This window comes from Acipenser ruthenus, chromosome 13 (genome assembly GCF_902713425.1).
Source record: "Acipenser ruthenus chromosome 13, fAciRut3.2 maternal haplotype, whole genome shotgun sequence".
NCBI classification, from domain to species: domain Eukaryota; kingdom Metazoa; phylum Chordata; class Actinopteri; order Acipenseriformes; family Acipenseridae; genus Acipenser; species Acipenser ruthenus.
This window is the reverse complement of record NC_081201.1, coordinates 24,110,104-24,128,660: the sequence shown is the minus strand read 5'-3', so window position 1 is coordinate 24,128,660 and position 18,557 is coordinate 24,110,104. Positions and strand designations below refer to the sequence as shown.

The 18,557-nt window shown below is 36.0% G+C and overlaps 2 protein-coding genes and 1 long non-coding RNA gene across 5 annotated transcripts; all 3 read left to right on the top strand.

The window, feature by feature from the left end:
- The first annotated feature begins 3,201 nt into the window (after positions 1 to 3,201).
- On the top strand, positions 3,202 to 4,607 carry LOC131740159 (uncharacterized). Its single transcript, XR_009330789.1, has 2 exons — positions 3,202 to 3,482; positions 4,376 to 4,607. It is a non-coding gene; the product is annotated as an uncharacterized LOC131740159 (long non-coding RNA).
- A 557-nt stretch (positions 4,608 to 5,164) lies between these two features.
- Positions 5,165 to 11,405, top strand: LOC117417855 (homeobox protein vent1-like). 3 transcript variants are annotated; one of them, XM_059035785.1, is made up of 4 exons: positions 5,165 to 6,409; positions 7,640 to 7,740; positions 9,420 to 9,943; positions 10,216 to 11,405. In XM_059035785.1, the coding sequence occupies exons 3-4, from the start codon at positions 9,682 to 9,684 to the stop codon at positions 10,737 to 10,739; spliced, it is 786 nt and encodes a 261-aa protein (XP_058891768.1). In that variant the 5' UTR covers positions 5,165 to 6,409; positions 7,640 to 7,740; positions 9,420 to 9,681; the 3' UTR covers positions 10,740 to 11,405. The 3 variants fall into 3 exon arrangements, with proteins under 3 accessions (XP_058891768.1, XP_058891767.1, XP_033886135.3); XM_059035784.1 differs by having other exon boundaries at positions 5,165 to 7,740; XM_034030244.3 differs by having other exon boundaries at positions 5,165 to 7,740; positions 9,800 to 9,943; positions 10,216 to 11,404.
- Positions 11,406 to 16,989: 5,584 nt separating this feature from the next.
- Positions 16,990 to 18,228, top strand: vox (ventral homeobox). Its single transcript, XM_034030243.2, has 2 exons — positions 16,990 to 17,371; positions 17,492 to 18,228. Exons 1-2 carry the CDS (start codon positions 17,107 to 17,109, stop codon positions 18,010 to 18,012), a joined length of 786 nt encoding a protein of 261 aa, XP_033886134.1. The 5' UTR covers positions 16,990 to 17,106; the 3' UTR covers positions 18,013 to 18,228.
- The last annotated feature ends 329 nt before the right edge of the window (positions 18,229 to 18,557 follow it).

Here is an 18,557-nt window from a genome sequence, read left to right as displayed (position 1 = left end):
GAATTATTGTATGATGATTTCAACCTGAAGTTCCACACTGGACAGGAAACACAGCCAAAAGTTTGGTATCACAGTGGAGTCTGAAGCAATGCCTGTTCTTCTCAGTTAATTTTCATAAGAATGTCACTATTCTTGTACTGATGCTTCTATTGTAGCTTACCAAAGATTTACACGCTGCAAACACAACACCTTTTAACCTTTCTTTAATGAGGTGCTATTCATCTACTGTGAACTGTAAAAAAAAACAAAAAAACTGTGGTTATGAAGCATGCTCTTTTATTATTATTATTATTATTATTATTATCATTATTATTATTATTATTATTATTATTATTAATAATAATAATAATAATAATAATAATAATAATAATAATAATAATAATAATAATGTATGTATTAATGTATTTATTTATTAGCAGACACCCTTATCCAGGGCAACTTACAACTGTTACAAAATATCACAGTATAAAGTATCACATTACAAAATATCACAGTACAAAGTATCACATTTCAGAATATCACATTACAGATAGAGCAGTTGCAAAGTACAATACAATCAGAAGTAAAAGATCAAATTTAGAGAATACAGTAAATAATTACATGTAAGAATTGGTTTGACGAAGAGCAGTTAACATATATTAAAACTATTTTCTTATATGAATAAAGTGCAGTATGAGCACATAGTAAGTACGATGCATGGATGAGAATGATTTCAAATAAGAGCAATTACAAAAAACGTGAATACAGATACCTATAAAAGTAAAGTCAAATACAAGATACAGGAAGTAGTTATAATTAAAAGCAGCAGTAGAATACGGCAAGGCTTGGAGCAGTTCAGTGCAAGTACAAGCTGATGCAAGTACTGGTACAATTGGGTGCCATATAGTCTAGTATAGTCAAGGGTTGTGAGGTTTACAGATGCTGTCTGAACAGGTGCGTCTTGAGGAGGGTGCCGGAAGATGGTCAGGGACTGAGCAGTCCTAATATCCGTGAGTAGGCCGTTCCACCACTGAGTGGCAAGGGTGGAGAAGGAGCGGGCTCTGGAAGTGGGGGAGCGGAGGTGGGGGTACAGCTAATCTGCTGGTGGTGAAGGAGCGGAGGGGGTGAGAGGGGGTGTAGGGAGAAATGATAGTCTGGAGATAGGAGGGAGCAGAGAGGTCAAGACAGCGATAGGCAAGTACAAGTGTTTTGAATTGGATGTGAGCAGCGATAGGGAGCCAGTGCAGAGAGCCGAGCAGCAGTGTAGCATGGGAGAAACAAGGAAGGGAAAGACAAGGTGAGCAGCAGAGTTTTGGATGAGCTGGAGCAGACGGGTGGCAGAGGCAGGGAGGCCAGCCAGGAGGGAGCTGCAGTAGGTAAGGCAGGACAGTACCAGGACCTGAACTAGGAGCTGTGTGGAGTAGTCGGTGAGGAAGGGGTGAATTCTGCATATGTTGCTGAGGAAGAAGCGACAGGAGCGTGCCAGAGTAGAGATGTGCTGAGAGTAAGAGAGGGAGGGGTCGAGGGTGACACCAAGGTTATTAGTGGATGACGAGGGAAAGACAGTTGTAAATTCAAGAGGAATAGAGATAGAGAGATCAGCGGTGGAGGAAGAAGAGGGAGAAGAAAAGGTCTAACTTGGTTGAGTTTGAGATGATGCGAGTGCATACAGGAGGAGATGGCTGAGCGGCAGGTAGAGATACGGGAGGAAATGTCAGAGTCAGAGGGGGAAAGGAGAGGAAGATCTGGACATCATCAGCATAGATATGATACGAGAAGCCATGGGAGGACATGAGGAGACCCAGGGAGTGGGTGTAGAGAGAAAACAGGAGGGGTCTCAGGATTGAACCTTGTGGTGACACCTGTCGAAAGGGAGCAAGAGGCAGAGGGTGAGCCATGCCAGGACGTCCAGAACATGCGATCAGCGAGGTAGGAGGAGTACAAGGCGAGCAGTGGCGGAGAGTCCCAAATCAGTGAGGGAGGACAGGAGAACAGAGTGGTCGACTGTGTCAAAGGCAGTAGAGAAGTTGAGGAGAATTAGAACAGAGGAGAGGGAGGTGGCAAGGGCAGAGAGAAGAGAGTTAGTGACAGAGAGAAGAGGAGTTTCAGTGGAGTGTGCCGGGCGAAAAAACCAGATTGGAGGGGGTCGAGCAAAGAATGTGTTGACAGGAAAGCAGAGAGCTGGTGGTGTACTGCTCACTGGAGAAGAGAGACAGGACAGAAGTTCTGGAGAGATGAGGGATCCAGGGAGGGTTTTAAGTTATTAATTTGTTATGCAAATGGATCTCTGTCATGTATTCAAACATAAAAAGGTACTGACTGAACACAGAAGTCCAAACAGGCCCAGAGGGAAATATAACCCTCCAAACCACTGGAACTATAGCCCTCCAAACCACTGACAATATAGCCCTCCAGACCAATTAATCTGACCCCCAACATCTCAGCTGTGCCTCATACAAATTCAAGACAGTCTACAACCACTGCCATGTTGGCTTATAAAAATTAGAGACTTTGTACAATACATTAAACACAAGTGAAGACCATCAAGTTCAGGGTTGGAAATGATCCTATATTACATTGTAGTTACATTGAACATGTGTTACATTATTTATTCATATACATGTACTTGCAAAAAACATCTCCATGTATAGAAGATGGAGTTGTTACTGGTCCACTTCTGCCTCCTGCACAGTAGAACGGTGCACTGACAATTCAGACTCACATTCAGAGGTTGTGAACACCTAATCATCTTATAATAAACATATACTATCAGAAAAGGCAATGGTGTTACAATAACACAACAGGCAACTATAACAACATGTCCTCAGCCCTTCAAGGTGGGCAGATTTCCTGGTTGTTCTAGTCAAAACATTTTTCTGATGCAGCAATATACTTTTACAAACTATAATATTGGTCAGTAAAGCATTTAATTTTAAAACATGTCAACTAGTTTATATTTGATTTAATTCAAAACACGGTCTCTGTCCTTGACAGTGAGCAGTGTACCACGATTCTGCTGAAATAGCTATCCTTGTACACAGACCTTGGTGCCTCAACAACTTTCATATCTCCTGTGAAAGACCCTGGGAGATAAGAAACGTTTAACATTTTGGAACTAAGAGTTCTTGACTGTTCTCTTCATTTCGATTTTGCTGACGTCTGAAAACACACACACAAAAGATAATGTACGAAATTATCTATCTGACTGCATAATTAGAATGGCCAAAAGCTGCTGCCAGCCAATCGCTTCCAAAATGTTAGCAACATATTTGTTGCCAGTTAGAGCGATGTTACTTTCCTCTATTTAATACGTTTTTGTTGAAAACAGCTTTCGTGCGCGGTCTTGCAGGTGCAGCGGGAGTCCTTGCCAAAGAGGGGGCTGATTGCAGAGGCTGTGGAAACAGCTACACTGTGTTGCTAAAACATCTTCAAGGTCTTTAGCAAAGGATAAATTCTGATGATGAAGTCTGCATTGCATTGAGATCATCCAGCCTGTTAACATGGTGAGTCTTTTTAATTTTTGATATTATTTGCAAACTTTGTTTACATTCATATGGTGGACCTGCATTTTTCTAACCGTGGCTGTGGTAATCTTTTTTTATTGATTTATTGATTTATTTATTTTAGTTTATGTTTTCAGATTACGTTTCTTTGATTTACTATGTTGGTGTCTTGGGTTCGTAAGTATTTGTCATTTTGGACATGTGGCAGAAACATAATATTATGAGCAAAAGTAATATTAAGGACAAAAAAAAGAAAATTATAATAAAATGCTGCACAAATAAATGCTATCATGTTAAATAACAAATTAGGACCACGATTCATAGGACATTTTTATATTAACTGGGTAACAATTAACTGGAAGGTTAATTGATTAACTAGACTTGTCTCTCTTGTTGCCTAATTGTCAATAATGATTAAGGAAAGGATGGGGGACTAAGGTTATGTTAACAAAATTAAATGAAAAGAAAACACATTTGTAATATTTTATTACAGTTGTTGTTTCTGGGAATTGCCTGCATTGCAAACCAAATATTTAAAAATTAAATATAAATCTTATTTAACATAGTATACAACCTTTTTATTGTTTTAGGTGCACAATAAAAGTGATACTAAAATAAAAAATAGTGTATAAATATACCAACATGTTTATAATCTGTTGCATAAGATTCATGTTTCATTCTTAAAGCCTTGATTTACAGTGACAATATATGAATGTTAAAGATTAGTTTAATTTACATTGTACTGTACAAAGGTGTGTGGGAAGAATGCCTTATTTTATATTTAATGGCAAAGTACTTTTCCTGGAAAGAAAAACTAGAATTAGGTTACTCAAATTAGGTTAGTCTTCAATTCAAGTTTGCATGTTTTAACATGTTCTTTTTTTTTGTTCTAGACAAGAAACTGACAGTTCATGGGGGGCTGTGCTCGTTGTTCCTTTTTCCTATGCTTATACCTCTTTGAGAAATAGCTGTAAAGAGGCATAGGGCATGGGAAAATGGGGCGGCAGAAATAATCCACAAATCAGGACTCGGAAAGCAACAAGATCCAACTTTTATGCTATTGGTGTATCAAAAATGTAGTGCAATTGCTTTGTGTGTGCATTAAAATAAATAATCAAAATATTATTTTTATATTCATGTTTTATCATTTATAAAGATGTTTTTGTAAAAAGGGTCATCCATAATAATGTTTTGTTACAGTAGGGCCTTAGTATACATATTGTTATAAAATGTAAATACTAGTTTTTGTTTTACTATTATCAATAATAATAATAATAATAATAATAATAATAATAATAATAATAATAATAATAATAAATCCTGTACTAAATGTGTTTGCGTATTAAAATTACTTTTAAAAGAAATAATGTTTCTGAACTATATGCAAGTATATGTATGTAATTAGCAGGCTACATTTCATTAGATGAATAGATTTCAATTAATCCTGAATTACACAGAAAAAAGTATCCTACACCACTGTTAATAATAATAATAATAATAATAATAATAATAATAATAATAATAATAATAATAATAATAATTTAGTTTTATAGCATCAGTGTTTTTCTATAATACATAAATAAAACACAATAGCAAATACATACATACATACATTCATACATATATATATATATATATATATATATATATATATATATATATATATATTGACTGCATATAGATCAGAGGTTTAATGTATTAGTCTAGAAATAATGTTTAGGGGAACATCAAATTCCCAAATTGATTTGATTTACACAATTTTAACAGTACAATATAGTGCAATTTAAATGTTTGAACATCATTAAAAAGATTATGATTAAGATAGTTTACTGTGCATACCTCTAGACTGGGCTCACTGTGACAGCGGATTGAGGGGTTAGATGAGGATCAGGGACAAGCAATGATCTGTGTTAACTACTGGTAGAAAATATTGCTGTTTATTATTATTATTATTATTATTATTATTATTATTATTATTATTATTATTATTATTATTATTATTATTATCATGTGTTTAATTAACAATTAAAAATTCACAGTACATACAAAAGAAAAGTTTAAAACAGAAATACACTTAACATAAATAGGACTAGGAACTACAGCACCACATGAATCAAAATAAATATCCACTTTCTTACAGTTATATTTTGACATTCATAATGTGAACAGACATCAACATTGACTGTTCGCTGTACTCTGTAGACTTTGGTGTATATTATATCTGCTGTTTAAAAATGTCCTTGAAGTAGAGAAGAGAATAAAATAGTTTTGTATAAATTTTGCAACTGTTACAAAGATCATTTGCAAATTAAATTGATTTCTTAAATGATCTCGTTTAAAAATCATATTTTATTTATGCACATAAAAAATGATCCCAAGGCATCCAAACAAAAAAAAGACCTTGTCTCTTTTACGTTTTGAATAACTAGTGTTCAATAGTGTTTTTTCTTCTTAAACAGCCTTTTGTGTAATTGCAAATATTAGCTAGCTTTGTTGCATACCTAAGTAAAGCCATACAAACTAACACAGAGAATGTGGTGAAGTAATTTATTATTGTTTTTATGTATTTTCTTTTTTTCTGATCAGACTCACCTCATATACGCTTGTGCAGCAGATAGTGTGTGGTCAGGGTGAAGTTAACAGCTGGTTGCCTGTGCAATAAAACAGAAAATAGAATTTGCTTTAAATAAAAACAAGTTACATAATTAAACAAATGTATATTTATACTAAAATATATAATGCATAGTGAATTACATTATATACTACAATGCAATTCCATTATATTGCACCATTTGTTAATTTAGAATGGATGATCAACTTGTAATGGAGCATTGTAGAAGATCTGATGAAATGAGGATTGATCACCTGCTAACACCCGCAGTCACCAGTTTGAGAAATCCAAAAAATATATATCAACACAACTGAAGGTACAGTTTCTTTCTTTCTTTCTTTCTTTCTTTCTTTCTTTCTTTCTTGTAGATTGAACATTTAATCACTTGAAGTCAAACTAGATTGAAGCCATAACATGCCAGAAGAGTAACTGTTTGAATGGATGGGGGAGGGATATTGGAGGAATTTCCATGCTATTCATTAAACATGGGCTTTTCTATATCAACTTCATTGTGACTACATAATTAAATAACAAATAATAGCTACAAAATACACTTAAATATATTATATAATCAAATCATATTTCAAAATATGGGTCTGTACTGGAAACCAGTGGGTGGTGTCAATAATGTATTCTAAAATTTGCAAGACTATAAGAAAATTCAGTTGAGCTGCTGCCTGTATGCAATGCCATTACAGCAGCGCCAACACCGCCTACTGATAACCATCCAGTACTGTTGATCCCTGCTTTACTATTCATTAGCATTGCTTTGTTCATCAAAGAACATGCCTAATGGTTTAGATAGCACGCATGCTGTGCATGAAACTGATATTTGAGTGAAACTGATATTTGAAATGCAAAACAGTCTTAGCGTGGGAGACCTTACGGTCGTAACAGGCTCCCGCGTTTATTAATATGACTATTTAACTCCTTTACACTATATACTATAATTAAGACGGCGTATAACCGGCGAGGTGTAGCATAACACATTAACCCAAACTAACCAGCCGGAGTCTATTGTTCTCGTGAAAGAGACTAATTTAAATGTCTAGAGATATGGAAATCGGGGCAATCGTTCTACTACTTCCTGTATTATATACACGTTCCCTTATCGTTACGTGGTCTTGGAAGATGAAAGTAAAGTTAATGGAGAGTAAATAAGTACTCAAAAGGCATGCTGTGTAGACTTTACCTTGGCGCCGTTGGAGAATCTTTTACTTAAATTACTCACATTCATTCAACGCAAGTCTGACCATAAACGTATATGCTATGTTTTTAGTTAATACAATAAAGGACTAGTGTTATATTATCTTGGTATTTAATATAATAAATAACTTTATGCAATAGCAGCTGGCTTTTGACAATGTGAAAAAGTTATGGTAACGGCAAAATTCTGGAGACATATAAGAGCTGTACGGGCAACAGAGTGCTGTCCAAAAATAACAAGGTGCTGAAAATGTTTCTGTGGAAGGTCAAGTATGGTGTTTTTGTCATTTAACACAAACGTGTTACTGTATTGGTTGATAGCGATGTTTACTTATTGCAGTTGTCTACAAACCAAACGGCTGCAGTGCCTGAGGTGAGATTTGAGACATGAATCGTCCACGTCCTACTACCACGGCGATCTCACATTGGATCTAATGGTCGGTAAGTATCTGGCGCCAGTTGCTTGAGGTTTATTTGCAAGTGATAAGCATTTAATGTCTCCAGAAAGAACCAGGATTGCTAGCTCAGTGAGGTCGATGTGTCTAATGATATGCAAATTGTTTGTTTGGATTTCACTGCAACTATCACAAAAAAGCTTAAAATCCTCAATTTCATTAAAAGGTCAAAAAGGCACTTGAACCAGAAAACCATTTAAGATCGCAGTCCAAAAGAAGAACGCTTTTAGGACATTATAAACATACAATAATTATTTTAATAAGCATGACAAGTGGAATACAACCCTAAAAACTGAGCTTACAACTGAGATTCGTTCAGGAGAACGCTAGAATGTTGCTGCACTTCCCATTCAGGGAATATCCATTGCAAGTTCAGATATTTCCATACACGTAAATTGACTTGGATTCCACTGTAAGTGTCCATTTAAATTCCACAAACCATGAGAAAACAAAACAAAACAAAACAAAAGAATCGTCAGCAACCGATACAAACACTTGCTGAACCTGGTCCAGATACTGCTTACATACTGCAGACCTTCTGGTTAGTAGTCACCTTGCCACTTTTTGACAGCAGCCCATTGAGGTACTCCACGGTTGGATTATTGGTCTTTGGGTTTAAACATAGATTATATAAAAAGGTGCTCAGTAAATGCTTGATGGTCCACGCACAGCGAGCTATGTCTGAAACATTAAGCATAGTCTTTGAACTGAGATATGTTAATTCAAAGTAGATCAGACATCGGCTGTCAGGGCGGTTCAGGGGTAGTGCTGGCGCTCCGTTAATGACAGTTGAGACAAGTGGCTGCAAAGCTCTGAATTTCCTTAGTTTTACAAATGTCAGAATGGAGCGTTAAACGCCTTGGTGTTCTGTACGAGTATTTATATTCTATATATCTATATATTCTCTCATTTCACCACGTAAGCAGTTGGCTAATTGTCAGGACACCATATCACCCCAAGCAAGGAACTCGACAAATGTAAAATTGTAATTGCATTTCGGAAAAGAATCAAATCGAATAAGCAGACGTTATTTAAAATTTACTGGGGTATTAGATCACCTCCATTTTTGAGAATATGGTGATTTGAATTTTGACCATACACTACTGAGTACTGAATATCAGAAAGTTAGAATATTAATGCATATGGAAATCACATTTTAAAGAATTCAACAATGTTTTCTTAAACATTTGGTTTTACAATATAATGTAATAATGTACAAAACAACAGCTCAGCATTAACTTCTCTTTACTGTATCGCTTCTGGATAAAGATTATTGTATATAAAATGTCAAATACAAAATATAGAGCGTAGAGGAACTTAAGTTTTCCCATTATTTTAAGAGTATAGATTTAACTTTAGTCCTGCAATGTCAATCGGTGTATCGCATATAATATAGTACTTTGCCACCATCTATAGCATATTTTGTATGCAATCCATTCTCAAAAGCGAGCCTTTTCATATGCAATAACTAAGTGTTGTCAGTTACATCTCTGCCATTTAGTTACGTGCAAGGATCTCTCCATACAGAAATACGTCACGAGTTAACAAATATAAAAGCAATAAGTCTCACAAGGTTAACTGCTAAAATGTTTATAAAATTTACATGATAGGATAATTGTATGGTATTTTCATTGAAAATGTTTCCCTCTGTGTCTTTATGAACAGACGATGTCAACATTTGCTTCCAACTTACCTTGGTTCCCACAGACATCGTGGCGCCAGGCATTAACACATCCACAGGATGCGTGAAAAGTTCAATAGCTACATATATTAGACCTAATTATTCACAATTATCTTCTTGATCTCCACTTTGATGGGTCTTTGCACATGCAAATTTCCACACTGAGGGGGTCTATATAAAGAGTCGCTGCTGTGGAAGCCTTCAAATTGCAGACCCGCAAGGTTTTGAACCTTCTAGACAGAGAACATGACGAAAGCTTATTCCATTGCGTGGCTATCCCAAAGTCACCACACCACATCGACTAGGCAGGCGTGTACAGAAAAAAACACGGAAACAACTTTCAAACCTCATATTCCTTGTTTAGTTCAGTCTCGTCCACCCACATCATGCAGCAAAGAATCTGTACAACCAAAAGCAAACATTATGAAGAAATGCTCGCAAGATATGGAGGAGGCAAGACCCGGGCAAGATTCACCTGCTCGCCTGTTTCACTCCTCTTTCACGACCTGTAAGTATTGCATGAGTACTTGTCAAATAATTCCCACTGTAAAACCAAATGCTCAAGAATTAAAAACATATCTTATGAAACAGATGCAACACACGTATATAAACATTACAGCGTGACGAAAATGAATACTACAATTTGGTACATGAGATACAGATATGTTGTCAATTAAGTCAACTTTCTTTTATTAGAACAAATGTACAAATATTAATGTCCATACATTGTTAAAGTAAAGTATCCTGCTAATTGCTTTCCACTTTTTCTCTTTTGTTTAGTTTCAGAAAGTAGCGGAGAGTCATCTGGTTATGAAAGTGAAACTGTTCGATCAGAAGTCTCATCTCTAGAAGAAGACGATGTTGAAAGTGAACCCAGTGTCAACCGCAGAATGCGAACGAAATTCACATCAGATCAGATTCACAAACTGGAGAAAAACTTCAGTAAGCACAAGTATTTGGGTGCTTCTGAGAGACTGAAAGTGTCTGTAAAACTACATCTCTCTGAAACTCAGGTGAAAACATGGTTCCAGAACCGAAGAATGAAATTAAAGCGTGAGATGCAAGATCTGCGTCCAGACTTCTTGAGCCCCGCTCTAATGCCTCAGATGATGTACCAGACCGTTTCTTCTCTCCAGCACTCCAGCTACCCTGTGCAGCAGCTTGCAGTTCCCATTGACACCACAGAAAACCTGGCAGCACACCATCTCTTCCCAGATTTCATCCATCAGGCGCCTATGCAACAAATGGCATTCCCTCAGCCAACACTCCACCCTCTGCTGCTGGCTTCACCGTATTATTATTGAGGACTGTAATACTGTATAATTCTAGCTGTTCCACTTGTCTCCTAAATGCAATAATCTTACTATGTCTTGCACGTGCTTGCTATGTAGCAGCATGTAAACGTTTTAGACATTGCTTTGGGACAATGAGTATTGTATAAAGCAATACTGAACGTGGTTTTCATATTAGTAGTATTTTAATTGCCTTCTTTTTGGGTTCTTTTTAGACATACTGATATAATCCAGTTGACTTCAATTGGTTTCAAGGATAAAGTTCCACTGTGTGGACTGTGATTTTAGCTTGTTCAGAAATTAAGAATGTATGAATTCATATATTTTTATTTTTATATTTCAGTGTGAATATTAATTTAAACAAATATATTGTTAATATGTATGTATTTTTTAAGTTTTCAATAAAACTATTTAAACATTCCTTATTTAATTTTTAATTTCTGAGACTGAAAATTTGGGGCCATATTCACAGGGCAACCTAGCAAGAAAAATACAGATATCTGGAATTAATTATTTCAGGATTTTTCACGTTTTGTTTTCTTTTTAGGAATGAAAATCCTCTATTAACAGCACGGTGATAAGTGCTTTGTGAATAGGGCCTTAACTGTCCACAAACTTATTTAAACACTTGAATTACATATTATCATTGGGGGAAGTGTATTAATAAACATATGACTGTCGCAACCAACTTTATCAGCTGACTGCTGAATTGGCCGATTTACAGCACTGTTTTTGATATTTAGTGTGGTGGTGACTTGCGGTTTTGGCTATAATTAAAAATATATTTGTGTACATGTGGTCCATACTTCTCTACCATATAGATGCCGCTATATCAAAATAAGTATTAAAGTTTAGCAATGTTGTATTGTTCGCATGACTAATGTACATTGTGTGGGGTTTTATTTTAATTGTATTTGCCTTAACGAATAAGTCCTTTTTACGTTGACTGTGAGTTCAGGAGGATGCAATGTAGTTTAACAACACATTCAAATTATAAACACATCTTAGGTTTACTCTATATGTTTTACACCATAGACGTTACCAAAATAAACATTACAAAGTGTAAAGGATATGCATTTGCAATTTGTTTAAATATGTTGCACGGTATTCATTTTAACATTTTCAACACTTGATTTACAGCAGTTAAACAAACAATAGGAGTAAACATTATAAATAATGAAGCTAAGCAACTCTTTCCATTTCTATACATGACCCAAACACGACCCTTAGTTCTCCGGTGGTACATTTTCAGCACCTTGTTATCACTGGACAGCAGTCCAGTGGGCCATGAGGAACATGAACTCCCAGCTCAGGGGAAGTTATAAATACACCCTAAAATCCAGATTAAAGAACCAGATTTTAGTCGTTTTAAACGTTAAACATTTTGCTTTCACAATGTAGACAGTTTGCACCTTGACGACACATTTACTATCCATTAACCTCTGTTTTAACTTCAAAGACGCTGTCACGATAAAGAAACATACATACAATGCAGGAACCAGTGGGAAGATCACGCCGATTTCCGTATCTCTTGAACATTTAAACTAGCTTATTTCACTATAAACATTACAGCTTGGGTTACTGGACCAACATATCATTTCAGTACAGTGTACACAAGTTGTGTTAAATAATTAGCCAAGCCATCAATTTCACGTAATAGTAAGCGACCAGTGAAATGGGTCTGAAACATTATTCTTGTGTACAGAGCAATGTTAATCATATGTATGCGATGGTTATCAGTGGGTGCTGCCGACGCTATTAATGGAAGAGCAGGCGTCAGCAGCACATTTCTTTAGGTTTGGTAATATCAGAATATAACATTGAAACCACCGCGGAATTCCAATACACAATGTATGATACATCGATTTCTATATTGTACAAGACCTGCTTGGCACTAGTCTTTCAAGTAGGCGATAAATAGTACTTTACCTTTCAAATTTAGTGTTGGCTATTACATTATTAGATTGAAAGTGATAAGATTACCTCTCAGTTGACTCATCTGTTCTGTATATAGGCATTACATGTTAACAAAACAAACATTACTGTGTAGTCTGTTTAAATATTAAATGTAAAAAAATACAGTGTTTATGGACTCCTCTTAATTGAAAACTACAGCATATCCATAAAATGAAGTATAGTTATTTTTTTCTGGATGGTTCCCAAGTGTTTTCTAATATCCAGCAAATTCTCACATACCATACGTTAAATTAAAATAATGTTTAGGTGTTTCATTCAGGTGAGCGATGACTAGCAGGCACCAGTAGTCTAGTAAGCCGCTTTCCTGTCCTTTTCAGAACCTCCTCATATCAACAGGAACCAAAGACCACCACATACTGATCTCGCACCTTGTACAGCAGGGGTCTGATTCAAGTTAATCACCTTTTAACATCACTGACTAACCCACATTGTATTTGCATTTTGTACAGGGGTTGAATAGCATACATTATTTGCTTTAAAGCCTTTTATCAGATCAGATCAAATGTACAAACTGAAGAACACTTTCAATAAGAACAAGTATTTGAGTGCTTCCGAGAGACTGAAAGTGGCAGCAAAACTATATCTTTCTGAAACCCAGGAAAGGCATACATCTTTTTTTAATTTTCAATGTTTAAAACTAACTAACTAACTACTAACTAATGAAGTAAACAAATACATAAATACACACACACACACACATGTGTGTGTGTTTGAAGCAAAATGGAGGAAAGCCAGTGTTAAATGTTTTGTGAATATGGCCTTAATTGTCCAAAATCTGAGTTTAAAAACTTGAATTACATATTATCATTGAGGGTGTTGTATTTAATTATTTAATATAACATTTTAGGCTGCCATCTCCAACTTTGATAGTTTACTGTTAACTTGGCTGATTTTACAACACTGTTTTTTGATGACATGAAGATCTGGCTGTAATTCAAAATATGTTTGCATACATGTGGTCAATTTTTGCCTACCAATTTGAGACCCCTGTATCAAAATAAATACAGCAGTTTTGCACTGTTGTATTGTATACCTGATTAATATGCATTGTGTGGGGTTTTGTGTTTGTAGTTTATTGGCCCTCACTAGCAAATAGCTTTGGATTACGATTTCCTTTTTTTAAGTTAAGGTTTTGACTGTGAGTTCAGGAGGATGCAATTATTCTAGGAACAGTTTAACAACACATTCCAATTAAAATCCCACCTTAGGCTGGTTTCACAGACCCAGATTAGCACAAATTTTGGAATACTTTACTTGATAACATTAGATTAGTGCTAATCAGGTTCTTGAAGCCAGATGTATTATTTAGCCTATGTATCATACAGCTATGGCATAAATTTTGCATCACCTACAATGTTAGGATTGAGGGATTGAGACTTTTTTTTAAAACTATATGAACATAAATTAGATATTTTATTTAACATCATGTAATCAAAGAAACTACAAAATAATATTGCTAAAGTTCACCAGAAGCCATAATGGTAGGACAGTATTTAATGTTAGATTTTGTAATTTTTTTCTTTTTTTTTGTCAGTTTTTTGTTAAGTATATGGAAAACCTAAAAACGGTATGTAATTCAATACATTAAGATAACATTATTCAGCAGGTTTTATTCGACTTTATGAAGCAAAATGTGTTAATTGTATAGAGTGATGCAAAACTTTTGGCCACAGGCAGCTGTATATCTATTCCAGATAACACTCTGAAGAGGAGCTCCTGGACTCAGTCGTTTGGCACACACTATACATTAGCACACTGTATTTGCGTACAACACGAACCACTCAAAAAACGTATTTTTAAAGTTTAGAGGAAGGGTAACTGGTTATATTAACAATATATATTTGCTAAGTGAGGCTTTGTATTGGTTATGCTGTATTTGTTTATTTATCAGACACCTTTACCCAAGGCGACTTACAGAGACTAGGGTGTGTGAACTATGCATCAGCTGCAGAGTTACTTACAAGTGCGTCTCACCCGAAAGACGGAGTACAAGGAGGTTAAGTGACTTGCTCGGAGTCACAGAATGAGTCAGTGGCTGAGGTGGGATTTGAACCGGGGACCTCCTGGTTACAAGGACATTTATTTAACCACTGGACCACACAGCCTCCTATGTATTGTCTGGTACCACCGTGTAAAGAAATGCCACAACTGCAGCAGTAAACGACCTTTTAGAAAATGGTGACTACCTTAATAAATAAATACATAAATAAAGAAATAAATCCAAGTGGGTATGTAAGGTTAGTGGTTCTCTAATGACCATATATTTGATCAAGGTAGGCTACAAGCGATTTACATATGTTTGGAATATCGCCAAAAACTTTAATTAAAAATAAATGGATAAATAAAAATAGATTTAACCACTTAAAAAAACCCAGACAAAACAACCCATTCTACACAATGTTACCCTCGGCCATTGGGAGGCTTACCGCAATAATGAAACAGCAACCTAAAGCTTCAAAGTAATAAGTACGTATGACCCTTAATACCTTATTAGCAATGTTCCATTTATGTGGTGATACACCTGGAGTAGCTGTGGTACGTTTTTCGCACCAACCCATCAATAGATAGCAGTCCAATGCGCCACGGGAAATACTAACTCACAGCTTATGAAATATGCTTCTGATTATTACCATTCAGTTAGTGTTGTTTCATACTTATTCCGAAAATTAAGTAGTAGGTGCTCCATAGGGGCTAAGATAAAGCCTATATAACATGTCCATTGATGAGCTGTTTACTATCCATTAACTTCTCTTTCATCTTCAACCGCCACATAAAGATAAGGAAACCTGCAGACAGTAAAATAACCAGCGGGAAGATCGTTCCGATTTCCGTATCTCTTGAGCATTTCATTCTATTAGTACTTAGGCGCCAGCAGGTAATGAATCAGTGTCCACCAAACGTGTTATGATTAGCCAGGTGAAAGCCTGCGATTTGATACCCATCAATGCCAAATTGTAAAGGTCTCCATTGCAAATTACTCCCCATTTAACACGCCTTCATCCTTTCACGTGCTGTATAGAACTTGGAAAATTGGCTTTAGTGCTTCCTGTAAAGGCTGGGCGGTTTGTGCACAGCATGCCTGCCATCGGAAACATTATTCCTGTTCTTTAATGCACAGAGCAATGCTAATCAGCTATATTCAATGGCTATCTGTGGGTGCTGCTGGCGCCGCTTTAATGGCAGAGCAGGCAGGAGGGGCTCAACTGTGAACCTGTTAGTTTAGTAAATGTCAGAAAACAGACTTGAAACTAACACTGGATTCTAATACACAAGGAGTGCTATGTTTAAGAAGAAACCTGTTACACATGTTAAATTAAGCATGTTCGTGTTTAGACTATGACGATTTGAAAACAACAATGAAACAGACTGTGTGTATGCATAAAGTAGTTTATTATTTTCATGGTCCCGATAGCAACATAAAGTAATTTAGCTTAATATCAAATATGGATGAAGAACTTACCTCCAGTTGTGCTGAAACACGGTTCTTCTGTTCATATTTCTCATTATGCTTAGAGGCGACTAGAAGGCGCCAGCAGTCTAGCAAGCAGTTTCTTTCTTTAGTTTCAGAACCTCCTCATATCAACAGGAATCAAAAACCATCACCTACTGATCTCGCACTTTGTACTGCAGGGGTCCGATTAAAGTTAATCACCTGTTAAAATCATTGACTTGGTCACGTTGTACACCAGTCACATTTCATTTAGAGGCCGAGTTACATTAGCATGTAACTTGTTGCGACTGTATTCTGTTGTGTAATTTATTTTGCTTAGATGTTTTATTAAAAACAAAATACATCTCAGTTAAAATCTATCGATCAAGATAAGTTAAACGTGTGCATTTCAGTTAGTGTCACTACAAATGTAATTGTCACTGTCTTCCTCTCTATCTTTAAATAGTGTATTTTTTAATTTTGATAATATGTTTTTGTGCATTGGTCATATTTTTTTTTTTTTTTTGTCTAGCAGCTTTTCTCCATGCAAAAAAAATACTGATTTAGTTAAGGTATATGATAAGAGTGCATCCATAATATTATTAACTAACACGTTTACAAAAATCACTTTTCGGGATCTTTTCCTAAAATTGTAATTGAAATGTGTTTGCTGTTCAAATCTTCATGAACTGAGGATGTCAACATTTGCTTATTACGTTGGTTCCCATAGACATCGTGACGCCAGGCATTATCCACTGGACGCGTGAAAAGCTAAACAGTTGCATCTATTAGTCCTAATTATTTACAATTATCCAGTGTTGACCTCTGCTTTGATGGTTGTTTGCACATGCAAATCTATACAAGTAGAGGGGTCTATATAAAGAGTTGCTGAAGTGCAGGTCTTCAGTACAACTTGGCTTGATACCACTCGCAGACAGACCTACGAGGTTTTGAACCCCCTTGACTGACAACATGACGAAAACGTATTCCGTTGCGTGGCTATCCCAAAGCCACCACACTACATCAACTAGGCAGCAGTGTACAGGAGAGAACATGGGTACAGCTTTCAAACCTCATATTCCTTGCTTGGTTCAGCCTCGTCCGCCCACATCACACAACAAAGAATCCTTACAACCAAAAGCAAGCATGAAGAAATGCTCTCAAGATATGGAGGAGGCAAAACCCGAACCGGAGGCAGATTCGCCTTTCAGGCTCTGTCGATCTTCTTCCCCGACCTGTAAGTATTACATTATATATTATTTGCTGTAAATACAATATATTTCAAACATTGTAAAAGTAAGTCTTACTATTCTGATCCAACAATCATATTAACTTTCATTTTTTCCCTTTCGTTTAGTTTCAGAAAGTAGCGGAGAGTCTTCTGGTTATGAAAGCGAAACTGTTGTATCAAAAGTATCATCTCTAGAAATAAAAGATGTAGAAAGTGAACCCAGTGTCATTCGAAGAATGCGAACAAAATTCACATCAGATCAGATTTACAAACTGGAGAAAACCTTCACTAAGCACAAGTACTTGGGTGTTTCTGAAAGACTCAAAGTGGCTGCAAAACTACATCTCTCTGAAACTCAGGTGAAAACGTGGTTCCAGAACCGAAGAATGAAACTAAAGCGTGAGATGCAAGATCTGCGTCCAGACTTCTTGAGCCCCGCTCTAATGCCTCAAATGATGTACCAGCCCGTTTCTTCTCTCCAGCACTTCAGCTACCCTGTGCAGCAGCTTGCAGTTCCCATTGGCACTGCAGACAACCTGGCAGCACACCGTCTATATCCATCCTTCAACCATCGTGCCTCTATGCAACAAATGGCATTCCCTCAGCCACCACTCCACCCTCTGCTGCTGGCTTCACAATATTATTGAGGACTATTATACATGATAATAGAATTTTCACCTGTCTCCTTACCTAAATGTTAAGGTCTTACTAATTTTTACACGTGCTTGCTACACATCTACACGTCTCAGACATTGATTTCGCAGAATTAGTATTGTATAAAATCGATAGTGAATGTGAATTTTACATGAAGAGTGCATATGTTTGTTCACACATGTTGCAATATAAACGCAATGCACTTTTGTATATAGATTTCCACTGTGTGGATGGTGATTTTAGCTTGTTCATAAATTAAGAATGCATGTATGAATATATTTTATTTTTATGCGTCTGTTTGAATATATATAGTTAATATTTAAATGTTAAGTGTCGTTCAATAAAACTATTTAAATATTCTTGATTTAATTTCCTTTATTTTTTAACCTTAAGATTTAGTCGAATTTAGGGCTACATTTGCACTATATTTATTTATTTATGTATTTTAATGCAGGAGCTCTTACACAAATATCTCGAATTTTTAATTTGAATATATTTAACATCCACGTTTTGTTTTCTTTTTAGAAAAAAAGAAGTT